The sequence below is a fragment of the Podarcis raffonei genome, chromosome 7 (genome assembly GCF_027172205.1).
Source record: "Podarcis raffonei isolate rPodRaf1 chromosome 7, rPodRaf1.pri, whole genome shotgun sequence".
Lineage (NCBI taxonomy): Eukaryota > Metazoa > Chordata > Lepidosauria > Squamata > Lacertidae > Podarcis > Podarcis raffonei.
This window is the reverse complement of record NC_070608.1, coordinates 9,467,729-9,495,669: the sequence shown is the minus strand read 5'-3', so window position 1 is coordinate 9,495,669 and position 27,941 is coordinate 9,467,729. Positions and strand designations below refer to the sequence as shown.

Genomic DNA, 27,941 nt, shown 5'->3' with positions numbered 1-27,941 from the left:
CGCTTCTTTACTTAATGCACAGTAAGGACAGGAATAACCTTTGCGTGCAAGTTTTATCTTTACTAGAAAGGTGGATGCATGGATTTAAAGGAAAAGCCACCACCTGCCTTTGTGTTGAAGAGGATATGCACATTCTGAGGATTCCTTCCTGTGTTAATAGCAATATTCTGTTTTTAAACACTCAGAACTTTGATTTTCCATTTCTCAGGGTAGATTAATTGAGTTGCACGCACTGTGCACACTTGAGACTAAAGCTCAGTTTGTTCAACAAGGACATTACAGATGGCAATGCTGTTATTATACAAGGCGTGTTTGTTCTTGTGCCCTTGGCTGAAGTTTATTTCCGTCTCATAATGCTATTTTTGATTTTTTTTTTGGTGTGGTGTGGCATCCCAAAAGATGGCCAACTTGCAGAGAACCGAGTGTGTTAAAGTATATGTGTTAATTATTTTTGTTAGGTATGATTCAGGGATTAAAAATATATGTATTTGCCATCTGTTCCTACCACTGCATGATTTATTTTATTTTAAAAGGCATAGATACTCTGTTTTTCTATAGAGAACACTCAAAACAGTTAACTAGTTCGAACAATCAGTCACATAGCACACAACATTATTTAAAATAATCAAAAAATAAACATGGTTCAGTCCTAACACTGAAAACAGATTGTGAGGCTGGGCCTGGCTCAGATTGGATCCACGGTTTTATAGCAACTTATTTTAGGACAGTCAATGGGAGAGAGAGGAGAAAGGGACCTATTGCTACATTTTATGGAGCATACAGGGAAATCACTGATGAGCAGGATTTCAGCAGAAGTCTATAGGACATCTCAGCATTTCTACAACCATTTTTGTGCAAAAGCTATGTGCTTCAAGGGTACATAAATGTGTTTTCACTTTGGTGATGCTGGTTGATTGAACCCAGAGTTCCAGAATTTTGCTTAACACTTGGTTTACACAGTAAACCTTGACCTGATGTTTGCAAAGGTCTTAATGAGAATTTGTTAGAGTTAGCTTTCCAAAACATTTTTCAGTAATCTATGGATTGTTCTAGTTTTGGTAAAGAGATGATAGGAGGTTGGTTTTTCTATGTGAAAGCATACCAACAGGCCCTTTAAAACTTTTTTCCCCTCCTAGAAGCGTACTTGCATTTTACCTCATGAACTAGTATTTTCTTTCTGATTATCAAGTACAGTAGCTGTGTTTACTTTGCAAACATACTTGGAAGTCAGAATTATCATAAACAATGCATTTTTTTTCTTGCTCTATTGTTAGACCACCCAGAGCACATACCGGTATATACAATGTAGTGGCTCTGTTTTTGGTTTATAACCATTCACCCAAGTATTTTAACATGTATGAGCATGGTAACAATAATTTAAATATATACATACAGGGAGCAATGGAAACATTTGTGAGCAGTGACTACTGCACACCCAGCACATTGCGCTCGTGGAAGTTTCCAGTGCCTTTTCCTTGAGTACCGTATTTTTCTCCAGCATTAATGCTGTTCCATAGTTTGTAGATATGTCACACAAATTGTTAATTTGTGCAAATCAGGTAAAACTTAATAGTGCTTGTATCTGCTCTTACTGGCCACTTTATTTAACGTTGTTGACAACTTGCATTGCTGTTCCAGAAATGTTACTTACAAAGACGTTTGTTTTTAGTTTTCGCTCTCTCTTTGGAACACAGGAAACAGTGATTCATTGATAGAACTCACAAAGGCCAAGGAGAACATTATCCAAGGTCTTAAGTAAAAATAGTGCCATAATCTATCAAGTGCCAGATGGGTTTGGTGGAAGGAATGGAGATCAGAGTCCATTTTGGCCAACTCAGAGTGTTCAGTTTCATTGTAAACTTATGTACCTGATAATAGCAGCCTCTTGTTTCTTAATTGCAATTGTATCTCTCCTTTCCCCAAATGAACCCACTGTGGCCTGTATGGGTAACGTTATCTTAAGTTATCTTATTTCCAGTGGCTTCCTTTTGCTGCTTATAAGCAGGACAAACTACTCCTTAGGATCACTTAATTAACAGATGTGTTCTGATGGTCTGTCCTTTAAAAAAGAAAAGAAGATATTCCGTTTTTGGAGAGTTGATCAAGATGAGAAGTGAGAAACGAGGGAGAAAATGAGAAACCTGGTCTTTTCCTTGAACACCATTGTAATGGTTATATGGGGTTGCTCGTGCATAAGTTGCCGCCACTCTTGGCAAGGTTGCCTGGTTAAACCTTTTCCTGGCTGGACAGCCCTTCACTTTGTGGCTGTTTCAGTCGCTAGCAGAATCCGTCAGTGGGCGTTTCTTGAACTTCTTCCAGCAAAGAAGTTCTTTGACGCCAAGTCTACGCCTACTTTCCCTGCGCGGAAGTCTTCTGCGCAGGGTGGGTGTGGGTAGCGGAGGACCTGTGCTCTCCCCGCTGGTCTCCGGCGAAGAGTCCTGGAGCCCCCTCTCCGATTCCCCCTTTATCCCTGGTGTTACGCTGATTTCCTTACCCAGCCGATGAGTCCCCTCTCTCCCTGCTGGGCCCTTCTCCGGCATCGCTTGGGAGCCTTGCCTCCACTCCTGGCTCCGATGTCAGTTCCCTGACAAACATTTTCCTAATTTAAGTTGCCTCTGAAGTTGCCAGTGACCTGGTTCACACATAACATTAAACCCAGCCAGATGGGTGGCATATAAACAATATTTTTTTTATATTACTATCATAGGAATCTCATATGGAGAAGGGATGATGCAACTGAGAGACAGAAAAAAAATTGGTGTCTCCTTTACTTTTCCAGGTCAGCTGGCTTTTAGAACTAAGTTTCCTTTTTTCCTCTTCCCTCCAATCCATCTTCCTTTTGTGTCATTTCTTCTTCTTCTTCCAAGCCTGACTGTCTTTTCTGTGTTACTGCTCTAAAGCTTTTTTTTTTTTTAATCCAAATAAATTTGAGGCAGGGCACTTATTTGGATTTACCATGAGGTCTAATGCAATTTTAACCCTTTTCATATATGTAGCTGATGTCCAGCAACAACAGGTGTCCAGCAAGACTTTGGTTTTGTTACTTAAATTGGCTTGCATTCATTCTTTTGATTTAGATTTTAATCATTCTTCTCTGGGTTTTACTTTTATATAGTACTGCAGGTCACTAGCTAGTGTGATTTATACTGTTTTAATTTATTGCACTTATGGCTTCATTATTGTGATATGTATATGTGTATGTGTATATATATATATGATTAAAGGTAAAGGTACCCCTGCCCGTACGGGCCAGTCTTGCCAGACTCTAGGGTTGTGCGCTCATCTCACTCTAGAGGCCGGGAGCCGGCGCTGTCCGCAGACACTTCCGGGTCACTTGGCCAGCGTGACGAAGCTGCATCTGACGAGCCAGCGCAGCACACGGAACGCCGTTTTACCTTCCCGCTATAAAGCAGTACCTATTTATCTACTTGCACTGGTATGCTTTCGAACTGCTAGGTGGGCAGGAGCTGGGACTGAATGACGGGAGCTCACCCCGCCGCGGGGATTCGAACCGCCGACCTTACGATCGGCAAATCCTAGGCGCTGAGGTTTTACCCACAGCGCCACCCTATATATGATTAGGAAGTGTTTATTTTTGTCCTGAGTTGCTCTGAGCTCAGCTTGGATGTTGGAAAAGCAGAATACAAGTATTAAAATAGAACGAAATGTACGTCCATATCATAGCTGTCAACGTTTCCCCTTTTTTAAGGGAAATTCCCTTATTCCGAATAGGATTCCTCGCAAGAAAAGGGAAACGTTGGCAGCTATGGTCCATATGCATTGTAGCAGCATTTTATTATAGACTTGATGCCCTTTATTTTGTATCTTTGCTTCAGGGATGCTTTTCCATAATAAGGAAGGGAGGCTATCTCAAAACATTCCTGCTTAGAAAAAGCTTAGAAAGCTGAGGTGATTTTAACCTGTTTTCGTGATTTTTGTCTTAAAACATGACTGCGGACTTTCCCCTCAGTTTTACTGTTTTATTTTTCTGTAAACTGCTTTGAGGTTGCTTTAAAAATAACAATGAAGCGGCGTATAAATTTTGTGAATAATTGAGGGAGCGAGCGAGCGAACAAGGTGTTTCATGCGCCCTGAGGCGGCTTTGAACGGCTCCACCCACTGTCAATTGGCGCGAGCGCGCCGCTTCAATGAATGACAGCAGCCTCGCGCGCAATATGCCCGCCCCTCGCTTCTCTCCGCCCAATCGCCGCAGCGGGAAACGCTTGCACCCGAGCTCCCTTCCCGCCCTTTTTCCGTTGACTTTGGCGCGCGAGTCTCAAACACCAGCGAGGAGCAGAAGGAGACGCCCCGCTGTCCCCCAGCCGAACGCAGCGGGTTGGGGTGAGGGGGGAATCAACCAATCGGAGAGCGAGTTACACTTTCTTTCGTAGACAAGCGCGTCTCCTACCCAGTAGGCAACAAAGGTGGGCGGGTTCGAGAAGCTCCTCCTCCGCCTTGTTCCAAGTTGCCTGAGAAGGGAGGGCAGGGGGCGTGGCTTCCTGACAGCCGGGGGCGTGGCCGCGCGGCTATTTAAAGAGGACTGCGCCGGCGTTCAGACGCTCAGTCGCGGCTCGTAGCCGGTGCGGGCGGCTGCATCTGGAAAAGGAAGCGGCGCTGCTGCGCTGCTGGATTGGATAAGCAGGATTTTAGTGGGGAAAGCAGAGGCGCGCGTGGCTTTTCCTGGATGCGCCCGGCTTGGAGGGCGTAACAAGTGTCGCTTCCTCCGCGATTCCCCCCCCCTTTTCGCATTTTTGCTGCGTTCCCCTTACCTTCCTCCTCAATATATATATATATATATTATTTTGTTTCCGTTTTTCTCCATTCGGAGGCTGCATTGCAAGCGAGGATTTATTTGCTGCGCGGCTGCCGCTGCACCGCCATTCGTGCGCGCGTGTTTTTCCTCTCTTTTCCTCTGTCTCCTTCCCGCTTTTCCTCCCTCTCCTCTTTTTGTTTTCTTCTGCCTGCGTGTTAGGCGAGCCCGGGTCCCCCACCTTCCCTCGGGCAGGCGGGCAGGCCATGGAGGAGAAGTACCTGCCGGAGCTGATGGCGGAGAAGGACTCCCTGGATCCGTCCTTCACCCACGCGCTGAGACTGGTTAACCAAGGTGCGGACATAGACAGCCTGCAACTTGCATTGAGGAGGGAATGGGCGTTTTGCAAAACAAAACGGGGTGGGGTGGGGGTTGTCTTGATTTTTGGGGTGCGGGGAAAAACAAAATGCAAGCTTATTTTCTGGACGGAGCACTGCAAATCGGGTGCAATGTCCGCTCGGAAGCAATTAAATGAGTCGTACGGAAGTAGGATTGCACCACCCTAAACCATTTGTTTTTGTTCTTGTTGTGTTGCATTACTCTGCGCGAATAATGGGAAAGGTAGACAATAGGCACTTGGTAAGAAAAATAAGGGGCGGTGCCAGGGCACGGCTGCCCACCCTGGAAAGGGGCTGGTTTTGTGTTTGGGGTGTAGTTCCTTGCAAGTGCTGGAGATCCCTTTAAACTGGCTGCCCGCAGACTTTGGAAGCAACTCCGAAGCGTGAACTAGGTAGGGGCTTCTGGGTAAGTCTGCATTGGATGGGTAGCTCATGAGCTGCAAAGGCAATTGCATCTTTCGGAGTGTGTGTGTGAGTGTGAGCTTGCATTTCTCCAGCGTTAACGTGGCACCTCGGGGTGCTCAAAAGTGCTTTTTCTTGGGTGTCCTCTCGGTAATCCTAGCAGCATCTCTGCAAGGTAGCTCTGTGTTGCTTATCCCTATATTGCAGAGAGAGAGAGAGAGAGAATGGTTGCAACTGTGGCTATGCACCCAATGAGTTCCAACTAGAATTGAGATTTGGAATCAGAGTCTTGCTGCACCTTGCTTCCAGCTGGGCTCTTCCTGCTTGTAGATTTAAGCAAGGTAGGATATTGGCTGTTAGTCCTTTGCATCCAGTGGCAGCATGCCTTTAAACACCAGCTGCTGATGGCAACAAGGGGGTGTAGCCTTCCTTGTAAGCTTCCTGTAGGCACCTGGATTGCCACTGCTGGAGGTGAAAGTGGTCCTGGCCTTCTGGTATGATTTGGCAAGGCTGGCTTTGTTATATTTTGAGATGGATGCAGGAAGCGTGCTCGAACGGCTTGGGATTTTGTAAAAAGCTGCTTGAGTGACTGGCTCTCCCAGTGTGAAACAAAAGCGGAGATGGTGTGTTTGGGTTTTGAGTGATAGGCAGCCTCATTCAGGTGCAAGGAGTCTGTATTGTCTGGGACTGGAGGGCTTCTTAAAAAGTATGGGAAATGAGGGCCACGTCGTGAGGGTCCTTACGGGACAGCAGCACACCCTTCCTGTTGACAAGTGCCTTTTAGCAGAAGGAGCTGGAGGTTCTTGAATGCATCTGGGAGTTCTCAGACAAAAGTTCCCTGTGTGGAAACTTCAATTACAGGCTTTCACCAGATGGATCTTAACAGACAACTGTTCATAACAGGCATTTTAGAAATGTGCTACATGAGGGGTGATGTTCTCTCTGGTACTGATTTTGGGGAAGCAGCTCTTGGTAAAGAACTGGTTGATTATTGCTGAAATTTTGTGTTTCTGGGGTCGGCATTATGTATTTACAGGGTTTGGGGCAGGGAATGGATTTTGGAAGTGAGGATGAACGAGCGCTCTGTAGGAACAAAAGATTTGTAGGATTCTTCAGGGGGCAAGGCAAGCAAGCTTATGTTCTAGAAAGTCCTTTAGGGGGTGGACAGCAGTGGATAAAAAACTGGTTTCCCCCATCCACACTAGAGGAAATGGTGTTGAGCTCTCTGGGGAGTTGAATGAACATGTGATGCAATAGATTTTTTGGGGGGGCGACATAACCTTTTTCTTCACCCAAAGCTCTAGTGGTTTAAGTGCTAAAGGAGGGAGTACAGTGCCATGATGTTTGGGAGAGGTCATTAGAGTTGTGTTCTAGAAACTGGTGTGCACGGAAACAACACAAGCATGCAGCAGGTGATGATACCTTGCCCTCCCCCCGAAACTAGGGTCTGTGTGAGTTATTCACTCACTCGAATAGGCTGAGAGATCAGTGATCCACACACCCTCCCTCTTTGCTAGTCTGGGCAGGTGCTTTCATCTTTCCTGCCTTTGATCTCGCATCTGCTTAGGAAGGAAGCCACTGTATGCCCGTGACCCTCAAGTGTGTCTCACGCTCAGTGGACCATGTCCCAGAGGGATGTTCCTGCTGCCTCTGGAATTTTTCCCTCTCTGAATTGTCCAATTTCTTTGGAGTGGAACCAAACTCCCCAACCCTGTTTTCCCATAGCACCTCGGAATATGAGTTGCTTTGGCAAATTGTGCAGCTGTGAAGTTGGTATCTTTTTCTATAGTCTGTCACCTTTACATTAAAAGGGAATCTGACATCTTCTGGTCAGTAGCTTTTTTTTCATTTTGGTGGAGAGGGCATCTAAATATCACATATTAGCGACGTACTTGAACTGCACAACTAAATAGCTCTTTTGACATTTGCTCTTTCGAGGCATCTTGTATATATACCAAGAAAGGTGTGTCTTGACATTAGAAAGGTTGTTTTTTTGGGGGGTGGACATGGAATTGCTTCCGTTTACTAAGTATTGGTTCTCTCCCCCCTCCCTCCGCTTAAAAAATAGCAATTTTCAGTTGGATGATTTCTTCCTGACCTTGATGTTTTCACGTTGCTGTTGGGCTGCGTGTGCATGGGAGAAGCATGATGGATGTCTTGATCACCAGCAAAGTGGCCTTCATTAGCTAGGAAGCTGAGAATAGCAGATGGGACTTGCAATAAACAATAGATTGCCAGGACCTGCCAAAGTTTGAAGTGATGCTTTCCTATTGACATCGTGCTCATATTAAAACTAATCCCACAAATCTGGCAAGCAGTGCTTGTTTCTGAGCTTCTAGTTTTAAGACAAGGCTCTAAAAAATAGGGAAAGGGCTGTAGCTTAGTGGTAGAATATTTGCTGTGCAGGCAGAAGGTCCCAAGTTTCAGTCCCATTCATCTATAGAGACTCTGGTCTGAAATCCTCAAGAGCTGCCACCAGTGTAGATACTGAGTTAGATGGCCCCATGGAACTGACTTGGTATAAGGCAGCTTCTTCCTATGTTCCTAAAAGGGTGCTTTATAACAGTTGGAAGGGCAGGGTATAAATAATAAAATTATTATGTAATAAGGCTGAAATAGGGCTGTTGAGCATTCCAGACAAACCTTGCGGCCCCATGATGCTTGCTAGGATCTTTAGGATGGTTGCAACCTGTAGGACAGGTTTGCATCTCTGAAAGTCAAATGATGGGCAATGGCAATATGTTCTGATGGCTCACACAACTTGGGATTTGCATATTTTCCTGACGCCTCTCAGTAGGAACTGCCAGAAGAGAGGTGCTGCTTCATTGTGTGTGATCTGTCTGCGACATGCTTGTGACAGACAACCAGTTATTTTAAGGTCCATAATGATGTGTGGCTAATACCTGGACATAGCTTGGAAAAGTGGGAAATAGGTCTAGCAGCTGCTGTGATAGCATCTTCAGAGGTGTCAATCCACTGAATAGTCATTGCTGGGGAGCAATGGTTGCTAATGCCGTTTGCCGTTGTGCCCTGCATGTGGGCTTTCCTGAAGCGTTTAGCTAGCCGGTGTTGTGGAAATGGGATGCTGGATTACATATTCTTGGTTGTATACCATGGTTGTGTTACTCCAAGTAGGCGCACTGATGAACTTAAGGCCATTAATTTCCAGTGCATCTATTCCAAGTAAAACTTAGTTGGATACTACGCTTCATTTTCAATTGGCATTGTTTTGACTTCTTTGTGATTGCTACCCTGTGCTCCTTGGGGATTGAGGGAACAGCTGCAGCTCACTGGTAGAGCATCTGCTTCACATGCAGAAGGTCTCAGGTTCAATCCCCAGCATCTCCAAGTAGGGCTGGGAAAGACTTCTGGTCTGAGATCCTGGAGTCTGAAGAGACAGTTGTCAGTCAATGTAGATAATATTGAGCTTAGATGGTCCAATGGTCTGACCTGGTATAAGGCAGTTTCCTGTGTCCCTGTGAAGGGCAGGATATACATTTAAAAAACAATAAACCTTTCGCATGATCTAGTGGGGCTTCTGTGTTAGACTGATGCCAAAATCTGCTCAGTTATGGGACAGTTCATTCAGATGCAGGCTATTAAAACTGCACAAAGCACGGTGTAATTGCGTCACAGAAGACATCATATCATTCCCTTCTGCAGTGCTAGAACCCCTACACTTCGTTGATAACATTTGCTATTTAATTTGAGCAGTTGGGGAGTTGAAAAAAGGAAGTACCTATTTATCCCCCAAAAAACTGATTCAGGTGTAGCTCCTCTGGAAATTAAATCTGCATCTTTTGAAAATTACCTTTCCAAGAGTGAGCAACTTGCAGCAGGTATCCTGTCACAACAGGTAACCTGAGCTGTAGGTTAGTACTGTACATTTTTACTGCTTTCAGTATGACTTGGGCACCCATGAAAACTTTTGGTTCTGCTGGAATCTAACCTTAAAGCAACAATGGGTGAAAATAAGGTGTATTTTTAACACTGTTAACCTCTGTCTCTACACCTTAGAATTTGAGGTTACCCAGTAAAGTTCACTGCATGTAGCTTCAGGATGGATAGAAGCCAGGACCCTATACAACACACACTTTAATTTGTGATGCTGCTTTTTTAAAAGCAAATGGTGGGCTAGGAAGATAACTTAGCAAATCAAGTTTTATCAGGTTGCTTGTGATACTAGGTTAAGCTCTGGCTATTTTTGTCAAGTGAACCAAAATGGAATGAAGAGTATGTGTTTCTTGAAAGCAGGCTATGCAACTCTCAGTTTGCACATTGGCTGCACGACATGCCAGTAGAACTTAAAAAGTAGGTTGATTTAGGTGTAGGAGCAATAGGAAATTAAGAATGGAAAAGAGAGATTTAGAGCTGGCAATAACTGCTTACCTTTATCTTTCGGGGGATTAATACAAATCTGAAAAGGTCTTTCAAAAAAATGTTGGACAGAATTTTCACATCCAAGCTGCTGAGCCAGAGCCGCATGTACTTGGATCTCTATTAATAATATCAGAATGACACTTCTAATGCCCTCACTGAGGCATGCAGAGTGTGGAGAGCTCTGTTTGTGCATCTGTCTAGGATTCTGCAAGAGCAGTTTTGCAGTGATGAATCACTGAAGATTTTCACCTACTATGTACCGAGCAAAGCACTGTAGCCGCAAATGTACTGTCTCAATTAAAAGGCAGGCTTATGTAACCTTTATAACTGCCTGCCTGCAAGCTGACCCAGTGTACATGTTTCAGATTTAAGAGTGTGAAGCAGCTACTGGGTGAAAAGAAATGACAAGCAAACTCCTTGCATGGTATTCCCCCCCTCTCTTTTTGCACAGAAGAGGATGAGCTCTTCCTAAAGAACATCATAGCAGTAACATAAAATGCTTGTTTACATTTACAAGCTGTTGGAATAATTGTATTGTTTTGTTGAGGCCTTCACTCCACTGAAGTATCTCGGTCTTAGAGTGGCAATCGGCTTTGTAGCTCCAGGTTTTTGCCAGTATACCCAAGTGGCAGTCACAACTAGGCGTGCATTTTATTTATCCTAGAAATTATATCCAATTTTTACATTCAGTAGAAGTCACTCAAAGTTGCTTGCAAAGTAAACAGACAGGCAACAACAGCAAAAGATAACTTGTTTTTAATGATGTGATTGTAAACAGGACCAGCGTGGTGCGGTGGTTAAGAGCGGTAGACTCGTAATCTGGTGAACCGGGTTCACTTCCCCGCTCCTCCACATGCTGCTGCTGGGTGACCTTGGGCTAGTCACACTTCTCTGAAGTCTCTCAGCCAACTCACCTCACAGAGTGTTTGTTGTGGGGAGGGAAGGGAAAGGAGATTGTTAGCCGCTTTGAGACACCTTAAAGGTAAAGGTACCCCTGCCCGTACGGGCCAGTCGTGTCCGACTCTAGGGTTGTGCGCCCATCTCACTTAAGAGGCTGGGGGCCAGCGCTGTCCGCAGACACTTCCGGGTCACGTGGCCAGCGTGACAAGCTGCATCTGGCGAGCCAGCGCAGCACACGGAAACGCCGTTTACCTTCCCGCTAGTAAGCGGTACCTATTTATCTACTTGCACTTAAGGGTGCTTTCGAACTGCTAGGTGGGCAGGAGCTGGGACCGAAAGACGGGAGCTCACCCCGCCGCAGGGATTCGAACCGCTGACCATGCGATCGGCAAGCCCTAGGCGCTGAGGTTTTACCCACAGCGCCACCCACGTCCCTTGAGACACCTTAGGGTAGTGATAAAGCGGGATATCAAATCCAAACTCGTCCTCTTCCTTCTACAAAGCAAACCAGGACCAAAAATAGTACCAATAAAACAAATAGCCAGAACTAATAATAGACTAAATTAGGTCACGTAGTAAACAGGATCAAAGGCTTGTTTAAGACCAAAATGCCTTCAAAACACTGGTGGCACACGAAGACGGAGATGGCGTAGCTTTTTGGGGCAAGGAGTTTCACATTGGGTGCTGCCACAGTTAAAGCCCCAGGATAGATTTAAGGGCTTGGGGAAGTGTAAATCATTGCGCTGGTTACTTAACACTGCATGCGATACAAGCCAGGAGCAGGTGCAACTGGCACATCAGCCAAAACAGGGCATAAGTTTTCCTGGCCAGATGTGACACATGGCCATCTGATGACAAGACTGGGCTCAGAATTTCTCTCTAGCTACGATGCTGATCTTTCAAGGGTTGTGCAACCCTTTCTGGAACAGACTGACTTCCTGTCCCTGCACCAGTAGGTGAAATGACCAAGAACACCTTTGCCTTGTTTTGATAGTTTCAGTACGTTAAACCCTCATTCAGCCTAACACTGACTCGGCTTCAGAACTTCCCTGGAATGAGATGACAAGGAGATGCAGAGCTGTGTTTCCTCAGCATGGGGATAAGATTGAACTGGTTCCTGAGCAGTAGTTTCTGAGACATGCCTGCAAGGAAGGACAGCCGAAGCCCCTTCCATTACGAAGCAGACTGGAGCAACAGGAACATGCTCTGCTCTTTCTCCCTGAAAAAAGTAGTCAACTTAGGTCAGCCAAGGCTCCCCACTCCCGAAGCAGGCCTGTAATAACCTGACTGAAGCTCAGAATCTGTTTTGTGTAGGAATTATTGGAGATGGGTTGCTCCTATGTACCCAAGCACACCAGCCAAAAGAAGAAAAGAAAGATAAGAAGAAAGGGAAATTACAAAATCCTCTCTCAAAATTAAGTTTGCACAACTTATTCCACACACACAAAAGTGAGCCCTCCCAGCTGTCACCTAGAAGCTCACCTGTATTTCCCCAGCCTCCCACCCTAGGATCTCCTCCCACCTGTTTGTATAGTGAGAGTGCTGCTGTTGTGACCAACCTTAGATCAGGATGTGACCTCGACTCACTGGGGATGTGGATCCTGACTCGCTGGTTGCTCGACAAAATGGGTGAGCAGAACTCAGGATTATAGGACCTATGTTTTTTTCTAGAACCATTGGCCAGAGCTGGGGCAGATATTTGCTCAGGTGCAGTCAGATGCAAAATGGTGCCTGAGAGGGTGAACGTTGTATCACGATGGACATCATAAGTCATTGAATGGAACCTGTGTATTCAAGTACAAATCACATCTTGAGTTACTACTGATCAAGATCTCCAGGACCTTTATTTGGAGCAGGGGAAAGTAGTTGTCTTGATGCTGGCTTTTAAGTAATCGGGAGTCATCATTTACAGTGACCCTACGGTTAACAGATTCCAGTCTACTTCCTGTCCACCTTTGCGCTGCATGGTCTCCTCTTGAAGTCTGCTGTGGGAAGCTGCCTGACTTTAGCTGGTGTGAGTTGCACGCTTGGGCGCAACTTTTTAAGGTGCCAAGTTTGAGAACTTAAAATAGCTTGGGCACTGGGTATTTTAGGAAAGGCAATTTCCCTTGCACATTTCCTGTTGTCAGTCTAGGGTGGCCTTGTTGTATTTGCTTTCTCAAGGACTGGCCGCAAGATAAATAGAACCTTAGGTGAAAACGCCACCTCCTCCCTCACGCAGTGGTCAGCTTTGTAGTCTTGCAAAGTTGTGTGCCTTTTCAAGTTTGCAAGAAACAAAGAAAAATCTGTTAAGCTGTTAAGTTTTACAATGTCCAATAAACATGCCCAGAGCTACTTCTCACCTTCACCACAGCTCACCGCAGACAGTACTCTCAGATACTGAGCTTTACTTTGGTGCCCAGGGCAAGTTGCTAACCCTGGCCTTCACTGTTGGAGGATAGACGGTTAATGACAAAACAGGTTCGTTCTTGGTGTAATGTTTGGAGGAGACTCCATGCAAAGGCAGGCTAAGCTCCCCCTCTCCCCTAAAAAATGACAATTGAAGATAATATTCCAAAGTTCTGGCGTAGCAGCAACCCTGCTGATCATATTCTAACTTATGCCTGTTCTAGAGTTACATTGGTGGTGGACTAATTGGTCCATTCCTGGTTTAAAGTCCATTCCATCTCATTTGTATATTGGCTTGCATTTTTTTTGAAAAAAAACGCATACAAACTTTCCCATTTAAATATGTGCCTGGTTTTCTCTCAAGATAGACTTTCTAGATAGTTTTGTTGATGGTGTTTTTTGTGTCTGGTGACTTCTGCAAAGTACAAAAGCAAATAGATTCTGAATAGTGATTTGTGCGTTAAACTGGGAAGTTCAGATCAGGCCGGTTCATAGCATAATTGCCAGATGCTACATTCCTCAAGCACAGGGGTCAGCAAACCTCTTCAGTAGGGGGACGGTCCACTGACCCTCAGACCTTGTGAGGGGGCGGACTATATTTTTTGGGGGGGGGGGGACAAACGATTTTCGCCCGCCTGCAAAGAGGCCTGAAGATGCTTCGCTTTACCTGTCCCAGTTGCCGTCCCAATAGCCACAGCTGGACTTCAGTCAGCCAGCCAGGCGCCATGGTGGGGCTAGGAGACTGCGTTGGCTGGCGAAGATGGAAGCAGCAGCCCCAACGGAGGAGCCGTGGATGGAGGTAGGGGAAGCGGGGCGTCGCTGGAACTTCCCTTCACAGCACCACCCTGCTGAGGCGGGCAGGTGGGCGAGCCGACTCCTGCCGTCGATGGCGCCTGGTGTGGGATGAGATTGCTCCGTCCCTGAGGAGAAAAGCACCGCCGTGTGAGGGAGAAGGAAAGAATGTGCATGCTGGTGATTCCCGGACTGTCCGCAGGCCGGATCTGGAAGGTAGTTGGGCCTGATCTAGCCCGTGGACCTTAGTTTGCCGACCCATGCTCAAGCAACTCTTGTTGGGAAGAGTCATGTGGGAAGTCCTAGCGCCAGTCCTTGACATTTTCTAAAAGGATTAGCTGATAGGGAAAACTTCTACCAGAGACCCTGCCATTTGGGAGTAGGCAGAACTGAACTCTGTATGACCTGGTTTATGCAATTGCATGCTTTGTACAATTGTTATGCATTACTATTATTACAGTGGTACCTCTGGTTACGAACTTAATTTGTTCTGGAAGTCCGTTCTTAACCTGAAGCAGCACTTTAGCTAATGGGGCCTCCTGCTGCCACCGCACAATTTCTGTTCTCATCCTGGGGCAAAGTTCTTAACCCGAGGTACTACTTCCGGCTTAGCAGAGTCTGTAACCCGAAGTGTTTGTAACCTGAGACGTTTGTAACCCAAGGTACTACTGTACGTTGTGTAGTCTTTCATGCGTCTTACAAGGCGAGCTTTGTATCTTTAACAGTAAATAACATGTTTAATGATTTATTATGTAGAATTCAAAGAACAGCAGGTTGGATGAAATATTGATTCATTGCAATAGCCAACTTCGGAATGCATTGGTTTGAGGGGTTAAAAGGAAAATTGGGCAGTTTATCTGATGAGGAATATTGGATTAGTTGGGCTGGTGTGCTGTGAATAAACTAGATTCCCCCGCTCCCCCTGATGAACTCTGTATCTTAATGGTTGCATGCATGTAATTATGTCAGTAGGCAATATTGCTTGAGTAGTTTCTGGGACCAGCACAAATGCCTATGCATATGCAGGACTGGCTTTTAGAAGCCTGATCTGACAAAGAGTATTATAGAAAACCCTGTCTCTTCTGTGGTGTATTTAGAAGGTCACTTCTGATAATTCACTGGCTTCTCAACTGCGGTGAGACAAACAGAATTAAAAGATTCACAGAGTTACATAGTTAAAGTGCATGCACAAGATCTAGGATTCCACATTCCTGTCTCTTGAGAGATGCTACTTTTTGATGCTTAAAGGATCTGAAACATTCCCTGCTTGGGTATAAAGTCAGCCTATTTCAGCCACAATAGGGCATCTGGGTCCTATTGATTTCTTCTTGAATTAAGCATTTCATTAAACTGCTCCCATTGAAATCAATGGCACTTAAGAAAACCCAGCAACACCTAACTCTGGTGTAGTTATGTTCCATGTTCACCTCCAGGAAGTGTGAACTATGGTCTTTGTCTGGTCTACACATCACATCAGACAATAGTTTGAAACAGTTTTCAGCACCAAGAAAATGCTTACTTCTCATGGTTTCTTAAGAGCAGGGAATTTGTGCCTCTCCAGGTGGCGATGCACTGCAGTTTCCATTGGCCCCTGCCAGTGTGGCTGAAGGTCCAGCATGACAGGAGATCCACAGTTTCTTCACCTCTGGTTTTAAGTAAACAAGTCTAGGTTTGGGCAATAAAACAAGTCAGTTTCTACCTTGTTTCACCTTGTTGGCAGGACCTGGTGAGGAACAGAGCAGGAGCCTTTGAGCCATGTGTACCAGTATGTTACTTGTTCACATTAAGCCATGATTTGTTTTAAAGAATAGTTTAACTGGGCCTTTGTTTAAAACGTGGATTGAACAGAAATTCATGCATGCATGCAAAAGATTTTCTGAAGTATTGTTAAAAACTTGAAACCTGCTGCTGTTAACTTTTTGTAGAACAGTAGGGGTCCAGCAGGAGATAATGAGAAGAGAATAATACACTTTTAAGTTGGATACCTTGCTTTTCCTTGAAGAGAGGAAAAAAGAAACCCTTTCAAAAGGAAAAAAAACACACACCCTAATTTTATTCAGCTAACTAGCATAGAAATCACAAAAGGTGCAAACACTGGAGTCTTCGGTTTTGGCACGCAGTTGCTTTTAAGTAGCAGAAATCAGGGGATTAGTTAAAAGCAAGTATTGTCACGGTGCTGAAAAGAATGCCTGCCCAGCATTCTGCAAAGTTAACTGCCAAGAACTTGGTGCAAGTTCAGTTTGAAATGGCTGATTTAATTCAATTTAAAATACTAAGAATCAGGTTCTTACTAAAATTAGTCTCTGCTTCATTGTTCTAATCCTGTGCACCTAATCCTTGATAGTAATTTAGACTTCCCTCTACATAAATCATGCAACAGCTCTGTGGTACCGGCGCACCGTGTCCGGTTACTTTGAATAAGCTGTTTGAACTGCTCTAACTCTATTCCCAATAGTAGAAGTTATTCAAGGCAGCTAGAATGGGTTTTTATGCATGCATGCTTACTTACAGTTGGTGATTTTGGCAAAGGGGTTTGCAGAATTGCACTGCTTGCTTTCTGCCTACATGGCTATGGAAGATATGTGAAGAGTGATTCTATCATATGTTCTAAGGAAATTCATGTAGGACATCTGAAGATATTTGCCAAAATACTTGGCTGTTTTGTTGGTTTTAGGTTGCACTTTTGGTTTTAATTACAGTGGTACCTCGTGTTAAGTACTTAATTCATTCCGGAGGTCCGTACTTAACCTGAAACTGTTCTTAACCTGAAGCACCACTTTAGCTAATGGGGCCTCCTGCTGCTGCCGCGCCGCCGGAGCACAATTTCTGTTCTCATCCTGAAGCAAAGTTCTTAACCTGAAGCACTATTTCTGGGTTAGCAGAGTCTGTAACCTGAAGCGTATGTAACCCGAGGTACCACTGTACATGGTTTGTTGTACTCTGCTTTAAAGATCTAAACAAAATTTAAGCAGTTTATAAATTGTTTGTGAGCAATGAGGCTGGGAGAAGAAATGGCATTATCCACTGGAGGTGTGGAGGAAATTCAAGTGGTCGTAAACGTCAGGCAAAGCTGGTTGGGAAACCTGATGACAAGCAGGTGATGTGTGATTAGAGCTTCTGTGCAGGGAAATAGAAACTAGAGGCAACAAGGACAGAAAGGAAGGAACAAGCATCTCTGAGCACAAATGAAGGTTACTAGTTATTTTTTCATTGCGTGCAAAAAGCACATGCCTGTGCAAGCAGTCATTTCATGCTATTTGTGTGCTCATTTGTGGCATAAATGCTACTCTTCTGAGGAGCCCAGATAATCTCCCATCCATGAGGCTTTTGAAGGTTATATAGGAATAGAACTGTGCCTTTTGACCATTATCCGTTAGTGCACATAATCCCGCTGTACCCCTTTTTATGACGTCTTTATGACATATTGAAATATTCAGGTATTTTGGATGTGTCTAAATTGGTTGTTGCCTGGAAATCACAATATTTTGCAGTCCTGTCCCAAGTTCACTGGGTCTGTTCATTTAAAACATCATTTTGATTTGCTGGTACAAGGTGATTTTTCAAATCACAAGCTTCCTCCTGAGTTAGTCTATTTAGTGTTTCCCTGAGCAAGAGTTGTTGTATCAGTACATATTTACTGGAGCTAAATAAATAATATATTTCTGAGGAAAAGAATAAAAAGTGTCTGGTCATTCAGCCCATGTACCTTTTTTGTATTAGAGCTACATTTGCTTAGACAAGTGGCTCTTGAAAACTAATTAAAATACAGCCACAAATTTGTAATTTAAGTGCCTGAAATATGTCCAGAACTTTCAAGCAGCAAAGTCAGTTTTTCCTAGAAAGCAAAATGCCCACATTGTCTTGTTGATATGTCAGATATTCATCATGGTCTGCAGTAATTGTGTATCATACTTGAATATTTCAACTTGCTACTGCCTGTGAATTTTTATTTAAAGGAGCGTAGAATGTAATTCATTGTACTAAAGAATTGTGGTGGCAGTATAAAAACTAACTCTTTTGTATTCACTTCATACTTGATTTTAAAACCATTACCACTTAAAAGTGGCATCTTCAAAATGATTAACCTTTTAAAAAATCATTGTTATCCATCATGGCCTTGCACTTGTTTGTGGAATTGCATAACTGTGTTTTTCTGAATTCCTTCCACAATTAACTGGAAGTTTATCAGCTGGCATAGGCTGACTGTAGAGCAGCTTGCGCTGAGGAGAAAGTTGCCAGAGAAGAAAAGTTGTTTTCCTGAAATTCAATCCTCAAATCTGGAATCCATGCGCATTTCAGAAGTTAGGAAGGAGGCTTAAGTGGGTAGCCTGTTCATTTGGTAAATAGTTCAGAGTTCAGACTGCGCAACATTTTTTGGAAAGCTGGGGAGAAGGGCAGTTAGAACAGGAGGCTTCACACAGTTGGTTATGATGGGTCATATTTATCTGAATCAAGCTTTTGGCACAGAATGTTTCCCAGAGACAAGTTGTTTATCCCGCATTGGCTTGAAGGCTCTTCAGATGAGAATTCCACCCCATAAGTACATTAAAAAAAGAGTAAAGTCAGAATCTTCACTTCCCGAAGTAATGATCTACTAGCCTAGCAAATCTATCCACTTTAAGATATGAAGACAATTATGTTTGCTCAGGCAAGCATCTGAGAAAATTTAGCCAAGCAAAGTCAGTAAGCTTGTTCATTGGAAAAGTAGCCTCTCTGGGCAGTGACTTCCAGTGCACCCTTTCAGAAAATGACTGTTTAGGTGGCTTACACACAGCTAGAGAAAAGGGGAGAGGCTGGTAGCGTATTAAATACTACTATCTGCTGATGCAGTGGAGTCATTGAAGGCTTCTACAGTGCCTAAAGAAGCTTTCACCATCCTAGTGCCCTCCGGATGCTTGGGATTACAATTCCCATAGACCAAGCCACCACAGTTGTGTTTAGTTCCTCTAGTTTAAACTAAGTCTGAACCCTCAGGCTTGCTATCCTATTTCAAGAGACATTAGTTAAATATTAGGAGAACTCTGTAACTTCAGCATTGAGGCAAGCCATTACAGGAGAACGTAGTACCTGAACAACAATGTTTTTGAACATTCTGGTGGTGGTGGTGGTTAGAATTCATTCAGTAGTGCACTTGGGGGGGGGTAAGTATGGCAGGAATACAGTGGTACCTCGGGTTAAGTACTTAATTTGTTCCGGAGGTCCATTCTTAACCTGAAACTGTTCTTAACCTGAAGCACCACTTTAGCTAATGGGGCCTACTGCTGCTGCCGTGCCGCCGGAGCACGATTTCTGTTCTCATCCTGAAGCAAACTACTGTATTTTTCGCTCTATAAGGCGCACCAGACCGTAAGACGCACCTAGTTTTTGGAGGAGGAAAACAAGAAAAAAAATATTCTGAATCTCAGAAGCCAGAACAAGAGGGATCGCTGCGCAGCGAAAGTAGCGATCCCTCTTGCTGTTCTGGCTTCTGGGGTAGCTGTGCAGCCTGCATTCATTCCATAAGACGCACACACATTTCTCCTTACGTTTTAGGAGGGAAAAAGTGAGTCTTATAGAGCAAAAAATACGGTACTTAACCCAAGGTACTATTTCTGGGTTAGTGGAGTCTGTAAACGGAATCGTATGTAACCTGAAGCGTATGTAACCCGAGGTACCACTGTAGAGGCAAAATAGGGCTGCAGAACAAGCAACTCCTGAAAAATAGAGCACCAGAAATAATTCTGCACCACCTTAGCCCAGCAAGGGAAGGTCATTGGAAAGGAAATGTGGGCCATTCCATCCTTTGAAAGGCTCCTGGATCTTTGATGCCTGGAGCACCACTCTTGGGGCTTGGGGATACACAGCAACATTTTGTTGGACAACTGTATTCACTGGACAACTTCGTAGATACATCAGAACCCCTCAACTTTCTCTCCATGTACTTCAGAGCATTTCTCTAAAGTGGAGTCCTGTCCCTGTTTTATGGATGGAATCATGCCTTTGAGTCCATGCAGGTATTTTCCAGAAAAGTAACTAGTATGTGCAGATAGCAAACACTTCAGATTCGTTTGGTAAGCTTAACTCTGCGTACTAAAAATCCATGGTTTTTCTCTCCCGTGAACAAGCTTTTAATCTTAATCCTGTGAGTCATCTAAGCTTGCCTTCATAGGAGTCCCTGAATACCTGTCCACATTCATTTAAGAATAAATCTAGCTGCCTTGAAATGGAATAATGTTGGCAAGAGATTGTCCCATTAAGAGCTTTATGTAAGGGTAGATTAGTTAGCAGATGTTACAGGCTAAAGTGTAATAGAAAAGTCATATGACTAGACCTGGTTTCCAGATCTCTCTAGAAGTAAATACAGATACCGTATTTTTTGCTCTATAAGACTCACTTTTTCCCCTCCAAAAAAGTAAGGGGAAATGTGTGTGCATCTTATGGAGCGAATGCAGGCTGTGCAGCTATCCCAGAAGCCAGAACAGCAAGAGGGATTGCTGCTTTCACTGCGCAGCGATCCCTCTTGCTGTTCTGGTTTCTGAGATTCAGAATATTTTTTTTCTTGTTTTCCTCCTCCAAAAACTAGGTGTGTCTTGTGGTCTGGTGTGTCTTATAGAGTGAAAAATACAGTACTTGTTTCCTCCCCTGTAGGCTGCAAAAATGCATGACTGGTGATGGTGAACACCAAAACCACGCCTCTAGTAAAGGTGCTCCTTTATGCTGGTGCACCTGTACAACATAGCTCTGGGTTTTTTTCTTTTTCCAAATTTCCTTCAGAGAGCTTTTTACTACATGGATTTGTCCGCCTAGATACGCCAGCATGTCTGACATAGCACTTTTGTGCAGTGCTGAAGATTTGGGGTTACTCTCAGACTGGTGACAGTTCCATGCATTTATACATGGATCTATTGCTCTTTACCTTTTTATTTTTTAACCTATCGTTGCATAGAGAGGGGGTGATGGTGGTGGTCCCTCCTCAATAGGCCATAGTTAACTAACTGGTGACAAGAGGCTCTATGTGGGGCTACCTTTGAAGGTGACCCGGAAACTACAACTAATCAAGAACGTGGCAGCTGGACTGGTGACTGGGAGTGGTTGCTGGGACCATATAGCACCGATCCTTAAAGACCTACATTGGCTCCCAAGTATGTTTCCGAGCACAGTTCAGAATGTTAGTTTTGATTGTTTAAAACCCTAAAGGGCCTCAGCCCTGTATGCCCAAAGGAGTGTCTCCACCTCCATTGTCCAGTTCCAAGGGCCTTTTGGCGGTTTCCTCACTGAGACGTGGAGCTACAGGAAACCAGGCTGAGGACATTCTCGGCAGTGGCACTTTCCCTGTGGAACGCCCTCCCATCAGATGTCAGGCAGATGAGTTGCTATATAGCCCAGGCATAGGCAAACTCTGGCCCTCCAGATGTTTTGGGACTATAACTCCCATCATCCCTGACCACTGGTCCTGTTAGCTAGGGATGATGGGAATTGTAGTCCCAAGCATCTGGAGGGCCGGAGCTTGTCTATGCCTGATTAGAAGACATCTGAAGTATGGGGAAGCTTTTTAAGGAATACTGTTTTATGTTTTTATGTATGTTGGAAGCCACCCAGAGCAGCTGGGGGCAACCCAGCCAGATGAGCGGGGTACAAATAAATTATTATTATTTCACTAAAGATGCAGCAAATAACAGTTTGTGTCACCAATGTTTAAACCAGTGCTAACTGATTGCGGGAGGTCTTTCAAATATTTAGGCGTTTAATTTATAAAAATGTTTTTGAGGTTCTTAAATGTTGTGAAATATTTAAAAAATGTTTAAAGTTTATTACATTTTATTGCTAATGTGTTTGCTGCCTTGTGCTTCTTTGGGTGAAAGTTTAATGCAAATTAATTATTGAGAGGGAAGGATCACATGGAGCATTTGAACCTATAAGGAGCATGGGGCTGTTGGCCTGAGGAGGGGCTTAATATTCCTGCTCTGTGTGGTGGCGATGGGGAGGGCAGGAGAAAAGGCTTGCTGGGAAGACTTGTCCAGCTCTATTCCTTACCTGTTGCTATTGGTCTTTGCCACTGACTCAACCCTGGAAGCAAAGTCTCCCCTGCAGCTGAGGGGATTAAGTCTCAGATTAATGAATGAGTGGTGTGTGGCATCATAGCTTTAGTTCTTGTTGCATTCACATAGACTTTTTGAATGCCTGGAGTACAGAAATGCTGAAGTGTGAAATGCCCTGCTTTAAGGCTTGAGGAGCAGGATGCTGACACAGAAATGTTCATCGGGATACTGATGCATATGGCTGAAAACTCACAGGATCTACTTCAAGCCTCCTTGCTCTAATGCACGAAGCCGCAGCTCATGAACAGCCTAGGCAGGCAGAGTCTCAGTTGAAGTGCTTGCCTTCTTGATCATGTAATGAGTGATTCTAAAATTAAAGCATTCCAATGCTCTTGAAAAGGAAGTACTTCTAGTCAGTTTTGCAATCTCTGGCAGCGAGGCAAAACCCACCCTGGGACAACAGTGATCTTGCACTGTTTGCTTCCGTTCAACTCTCATCCCACTCCCGGTTTGGTTGTTTCTATTGCTGCTAGGAGTAGCCCATCAGTGACCAGTTTGCAGCATTAGGAATACATTTCCAGAACATAAAGCACTGCTGCCACCAGACCAGAGCATGGCTGTCACAAAACTGGACTTTAATTCTGTCTATTTCTCCTGTTAGCTGTTTTGAATAGAGGCAAACAGGATCTGTCAGTTTCTGCTTCTTGGCTTTGGATTTTTCCGAACTAGAGTTTGCCTGATTTCTCCACCAATTTTTATAAAAGTGTACACAACATTTCCCCTTTGTATGTGTATTTCACTCAGTGTATGCACTATTGTGCACAGTTGCGCCTAATTGATTTTTGTACATTTTCAATAATTTTCAGAGGCTAGAAATACTTTTGAAGTCTTCTAAAAAGCAAGAGCAGCCTGCTTAAATTGTAAACCTAATGGAAAGCACAAGATCAGTACAATGCTTATTTAACAGTAGCCAGATCATTGTTCCTTAAGTAGGTCTGTCCTGACCGGATTGGTCTCCTGCTTTTTCCGCAGGGCCTGCAAGACAGAGCTGTTCCACCAGGCCTTTGGTCAGGGCGCAGCCTGACTCCCTCCTTTGGCAATATTTACAAAACTTTAGTTTATAGTTGCCATCAATTTTGATTTTAATTAATTTTTATAATGTTTTTATAATGTTGCACTATTTTAGTGTTGTTAGCCGCCCTGAGCCCGGCTTCGGCTGGGGAGGGCGGGATATAAATAAAATTTATTATTATTATTATTATTATTATTATTATTATTATTATTATTAAAAAGTAATTTTCAATTTTACATCTCAAAACAAACATTTTACATCCTGTTACGTATCCTGTGCCTTACCCCCTCCTTCCATGGTTCATTCCACTTATCCTTCATTCCTGCGATTTTACTATAATCATTTTAATCAGTTTCCCGCTCTTACGTCACTTAAACATCAATTACACTGTTGTATTTATCTTAGTGCTGCCAGAGTTTGCAGCTGTGTACAATTATTTTCCATATACTTAATAAACATTCCCCACTCTTCTTTGAATATATGTTGTTCTTGCTCTCTTATTCTATGTGTTAAACCTGCAGTTTCTGCATATTCTAACATCTTTAGTTGCCAGTCCTTTTTGCCTGGGACCTCCCTCATTTTCCATTTTTGGGGCTATCAAAACTCAAGCTGCTGTTGTTGCATACTTAAATGAGTTTTCCTGCCACCTCGGAATTTATGTCTGGGTTATTTCCAATAAGGACTCTGGTCTTTTTGGAAAGTCATTTTAAATATTTTTTTTCCAGCTCATTATAGATCATTTTCCAATATTATTTTACGTTTTTACACTTCCACCACAAATGAAAAAAGGTCCCTTCTGTTTCTTTACATTTCCAACACATATCTGACTCTACTTTATACATCTTAGCCAACCTACTCGGAGTTAAATACAATCTGTGAATCATTTTCATATAATTCTCTTTCAATGAGTAACATGAAGTAAATTTCAAATCATTCTTCCAAAGTTTCTCCCAGAGGTTTATATCTATATTGTGTACTATATATATCTATTGCCCAGTGTGTCGTTGAAGCTTTGACTAGCTCGTCTTCTGTTTCCCATTCTAATAAGAAGTTATACGTTTTAGACAATAGTTTATCCTTATTCTGTAATCATTCTCTTTCAAATTGTGAGCTTTGGTCCAAAAATCCGTTTTTAAAATCTGATTTAAACATGTCATGTAACTGGTGGTACTTTAACCAATCTGTAACAAGGCTCCTTAAGCCTTCCATTGGTTTTGATGTGCATTCACTCCCTGTAAAATCCAACAAGTCCCTATAAGTTTGGTCTCCTGCTTCTATTCGTCATCTTCGTCATCTCTCCAGTTCAGAATTTCAAGCAAATCCCTCCCCTCTCCCATCTGTTTGGCTCTCTCATTCAGCTAATTAGCTGCGTTTTCTGCAGCTAATTCTTGGACTTAAAAATGTAATGCTGCGTTAAAGCAACAGGAGTAACTTATACAGAAGAACTGTATCCTAGTAAAGCTTTTGTGTGTTGCTGTAAAAAAGGCGCTACAGTTTATCCCAGACAGTCAACTCACGTAGTTTTGCCTCAATCTACATTTCCTCTGTTCAAATAAGGAAAAATATGTGGGGCAAGCATGTTGGATGCCTTCCGACCTGAGGGGCTCATCTTCCAGCGTCATAACTTTTATATGCCTGTTGTCTTTGTCCGTGGAGTTTTCTTGGCAGGGATACTGGAGTGGCTTGCCGGTTCCTGCTCCAGGTGGATCACGTTTGGTCAAAACTCTCCACTATGACCTGTGCATCTTGGGTGGCCCTGCACGGTATAGTTCATAGCTTCTCTGAGTTATTCAAGCCCCTTCGCCACAGCAAGGCAGTGACCCATGAAGGATACTTTGGGCACCTCATGAGAAGAGAAGACTCTCTGGAAAAGACCCTGATGTTGGGAAAGATGGAGGGCACAAGGAGAAAGGGACGACAGAGGACGAGATGGTTGGGCAGTGTTCTCGAAGCTACCAGCATGAGTTTGAACAAACTGCAGGAGGCAGTGGAAGACAGGAGTGCCTGGCGTGCTCTGGGCCATGAGGTCACGAAGAGTCAGACACGACTAAACAACAACATGTGGGGCAATGCATTCATGGTGCATGGGAGCTCCTATGCTTGATAAGTTTCCCATACCCAGCTAAGTGTGGTTTTTCATTTAAATAGTTTAAAGCTTTTGTTTCTTGTCTATAGCTTCACTTTTGATGAGGGGTGAGAGAGAGAAAGAGAGAAACCACTTATTTTGAACTTATCACTCACATTGTGATAAATCTTTATGCCTGAGTGGGGTCATCGATGGCACTGGCAGGGCAGAATGGGATGGTCCCATACTTCTCTGGTGTGGGTTGTCAGAACTATATTGCAGTAGGGCTTCAATGTGCGCATTGCTCCCCCATTATTTTCAAGCGCAATGCAGGTAAATTCCTGCCCTTAAATACTAAAGCACCCTGTGCTTTGGGTCACCTATAGCTTAACAGCTTTGCTATTTACAGGCTGAATCTTGGCAAAGATGACTTTGGGGATCCAGGCATCCCCAGCCTTCGGCCCTCCAGATATTTTGGACTACAGTTCCCATCATCCCTGACCACTGGTCCTGTTAGCTAGGGATCATGGGAGTTGTAGGCCAAAACATCTGGAGGGCCGCAGGTTGGGGATGCCTGAATTAGACAATAATGCAAATTCATATGTTCCCTTTTGATATCAGACTAAATGTTGCCTCTACCTCACTTAACCTTAGCCCACAGAAATATGCTAGAGTGGCTTAACAGGCATTGCAGATCTTTACAAATGTGGGTGCCTTATCTCAGTGAAATATGTATCTGGACTTATCTTCATGCTTTATCAGTTGAAAGGCTAAAACAAGAAGGTTTTCTTTACAGAGGATGTAACACATTATTTCCCTCTCTTAGACCACTTTCCAAACCGCTGCCTCTTGTGAGCCGGACTTCTAAATGGTTCCTGCCTCTGCTGGCTGGCAGGAGGCCCAAGCTGTTCCTCTGTCAAATTAGTCTGAATTTAAGCCTACACTGAAACAGCAACGATGGGCATCAACAGAAAATAACACTCAGCAGCCCCTTGTTTTCTTGTATTCTATACAGTCAGACCTCATGTTACGTTTGATCAGGTTGCACGTTTTCAGGGTGCGTCCCGCGGCGACACGGAAGTACCGGAAAGGGTTACTTCCGGGTTTGGCCGCTCGCACATGCGCAGATGCGCAAAGTGACATCACATGCATGTGCAGAAGTGGCGAATCGCGATGCGCAGACGCGGAGATGCAGGTTGCATTCTTTTCAGGTTGCGAATGGGCCTCCGGAACGGATCCCGTTCGCAGCCAGAGGTACCACTGTAGTTGATTTTGGGAATTCTCTCTGGCCTCACGGTGACCTTACTTCCATGAGTAGTAGGCAGAATCAAGTTGGAAGGGACTCTGAGGATCATCTAGTTCAGCCCCCTGCAATTCAGGAATATGCAGCTGACCTATATGGGGATCAAACCTGCAACCTTGGTGTTATCAGCCCCATGCTCTAACCAACCGAACTATCCAGCTAGTATTGGTTAGCTGCCTTCCTCAATGGGCTGATTGGTACTTGAAGATCCCATGGGTTTGCATGGGAGTTCCTTCATCTGCCTTCACTGATGCTGGGAGTCTTAAAAAGAGAGAGGAGATGAAGGCCGACCGCATTGAGTTGTAATGGATGTCGGGCTGCAGAGCATAATAAAGTGTAACTGGGGGATTCTGTTTCAGTTTTATTGAAAACTAATTAGCCATTTGAGCTGTGGGAAGGTTTAATGCATCAGGTTTCAGTAATAAAATTTTACCTTGCATCAGTCAGGGCAGCTATCCTATGATGGAAATGTTTTTTTTTATAAAAAAAAAAACGTAATTGAAATATGCCAGGATAGTGAATGTAATCTAGAGTGTGGGGGCATGTGGCGTGTGGGGGAATTAAGAGAGTGGACCAGATGGCCCCTTCAGAAAAATAGATTAGAGAATAGATGCTCCTGGCTGTCAACTAAGTCTGCCAATTGCCTGTGATCATGAGAAATACTAAAAGTATAGCTCGCCATTTGAAAATAATGAAGGGGGTTAGAAGTAGAAGAGAATAAATGACAGAAATTTTCTGCCCTTGTACTTTATGAAGAAACTCAAGGTGGTTAGGTGTTGTCCTTAAGACTTAAAGTTGTATTAAAATGAAGCAAATAGTCAATAAAATTGCTTTTCCAGAGAGATGGAGAAAAAGACACTTCATTTTTGCAAGCAGCAGGCAACAGGAATATGAGAGACCCGAGGATACAGCTTTAAATGTACAGTAATGGAGAATCCTTTTTTACAGATGCCACTTATGTTAATAGCTTGTATAGCAAACATTCAACATTAGTGCCTTTGGGGAGTCTTTATTTGCTGTAATTATGGAGTGATTTTTAAAAAGACCGTGGCTGCTGGCCAAAACGACTTTCATCAATCCGTAACCTTGCAAAGGAAGTCGGGGGTAAGGTTGCTCTCAAGCAAAGTGCATTGTGTCTGTGTGCTGCTTAAGTGCAGCAAAGAAGCATAGGGGAATGGTACAGATCGTTTCTACAGAATCTCTGTGCGTCCTACTCAATTAAGTGTATTAAAATATTTTCATGTAGATGTTGGACCACGTGAGTTGCGGCGGTGGGACAGGAACATCTGGCTGGAGCTTTGCCCATTGAATGACATGCAAGCACACAGTTATTGCTGTGTACGCACATGTGGTCACACACAACACTGCTGAGCGTAGTGGAGCAGAATGTGTGTGTGTGGTGACGGGTGGTTTGTCAGTTGCCTCTAGCTGTCTGCAGGTGCTTTGCTGTCTTTAGACCCTCCTGTTTGGGTC

The 27,941-nt window shown here is 43.9% G+C and overlaps 1 protein-coding gene across 4 annotated transcripts in view; it reads left to right on the top strand.

Annotated features, from left to right (window-relative positions):
* The first annotated feature begins 4,790 nt into the window (after nucleotides 1-4,790).
* Nucleotides 4,791-27,941, top strand: part of KHDRBS3 (KH RNA binding domain containing, signal transduction associated 3) — a 111,599-nt gene continuing 88,448 nt past the window's right edge. For all 4 annotated transcript variants that reach the window (XM_053395255.1, XM_053395254.1, XM_053395252.1 and 1 more), the window contains exon 1: nucleotides 4,791-5,104. In XM_053395255.1, coding sequence (XP_053251230.1) covers nucleotides 5,017-5,104 — 88 coding nt within the window. In that variant the 5' untranslated portion in view covers nucleotides 4,791-5,016. The remainder of the gene's footprint in view (nucleotides 5,105-27,941) is intronic.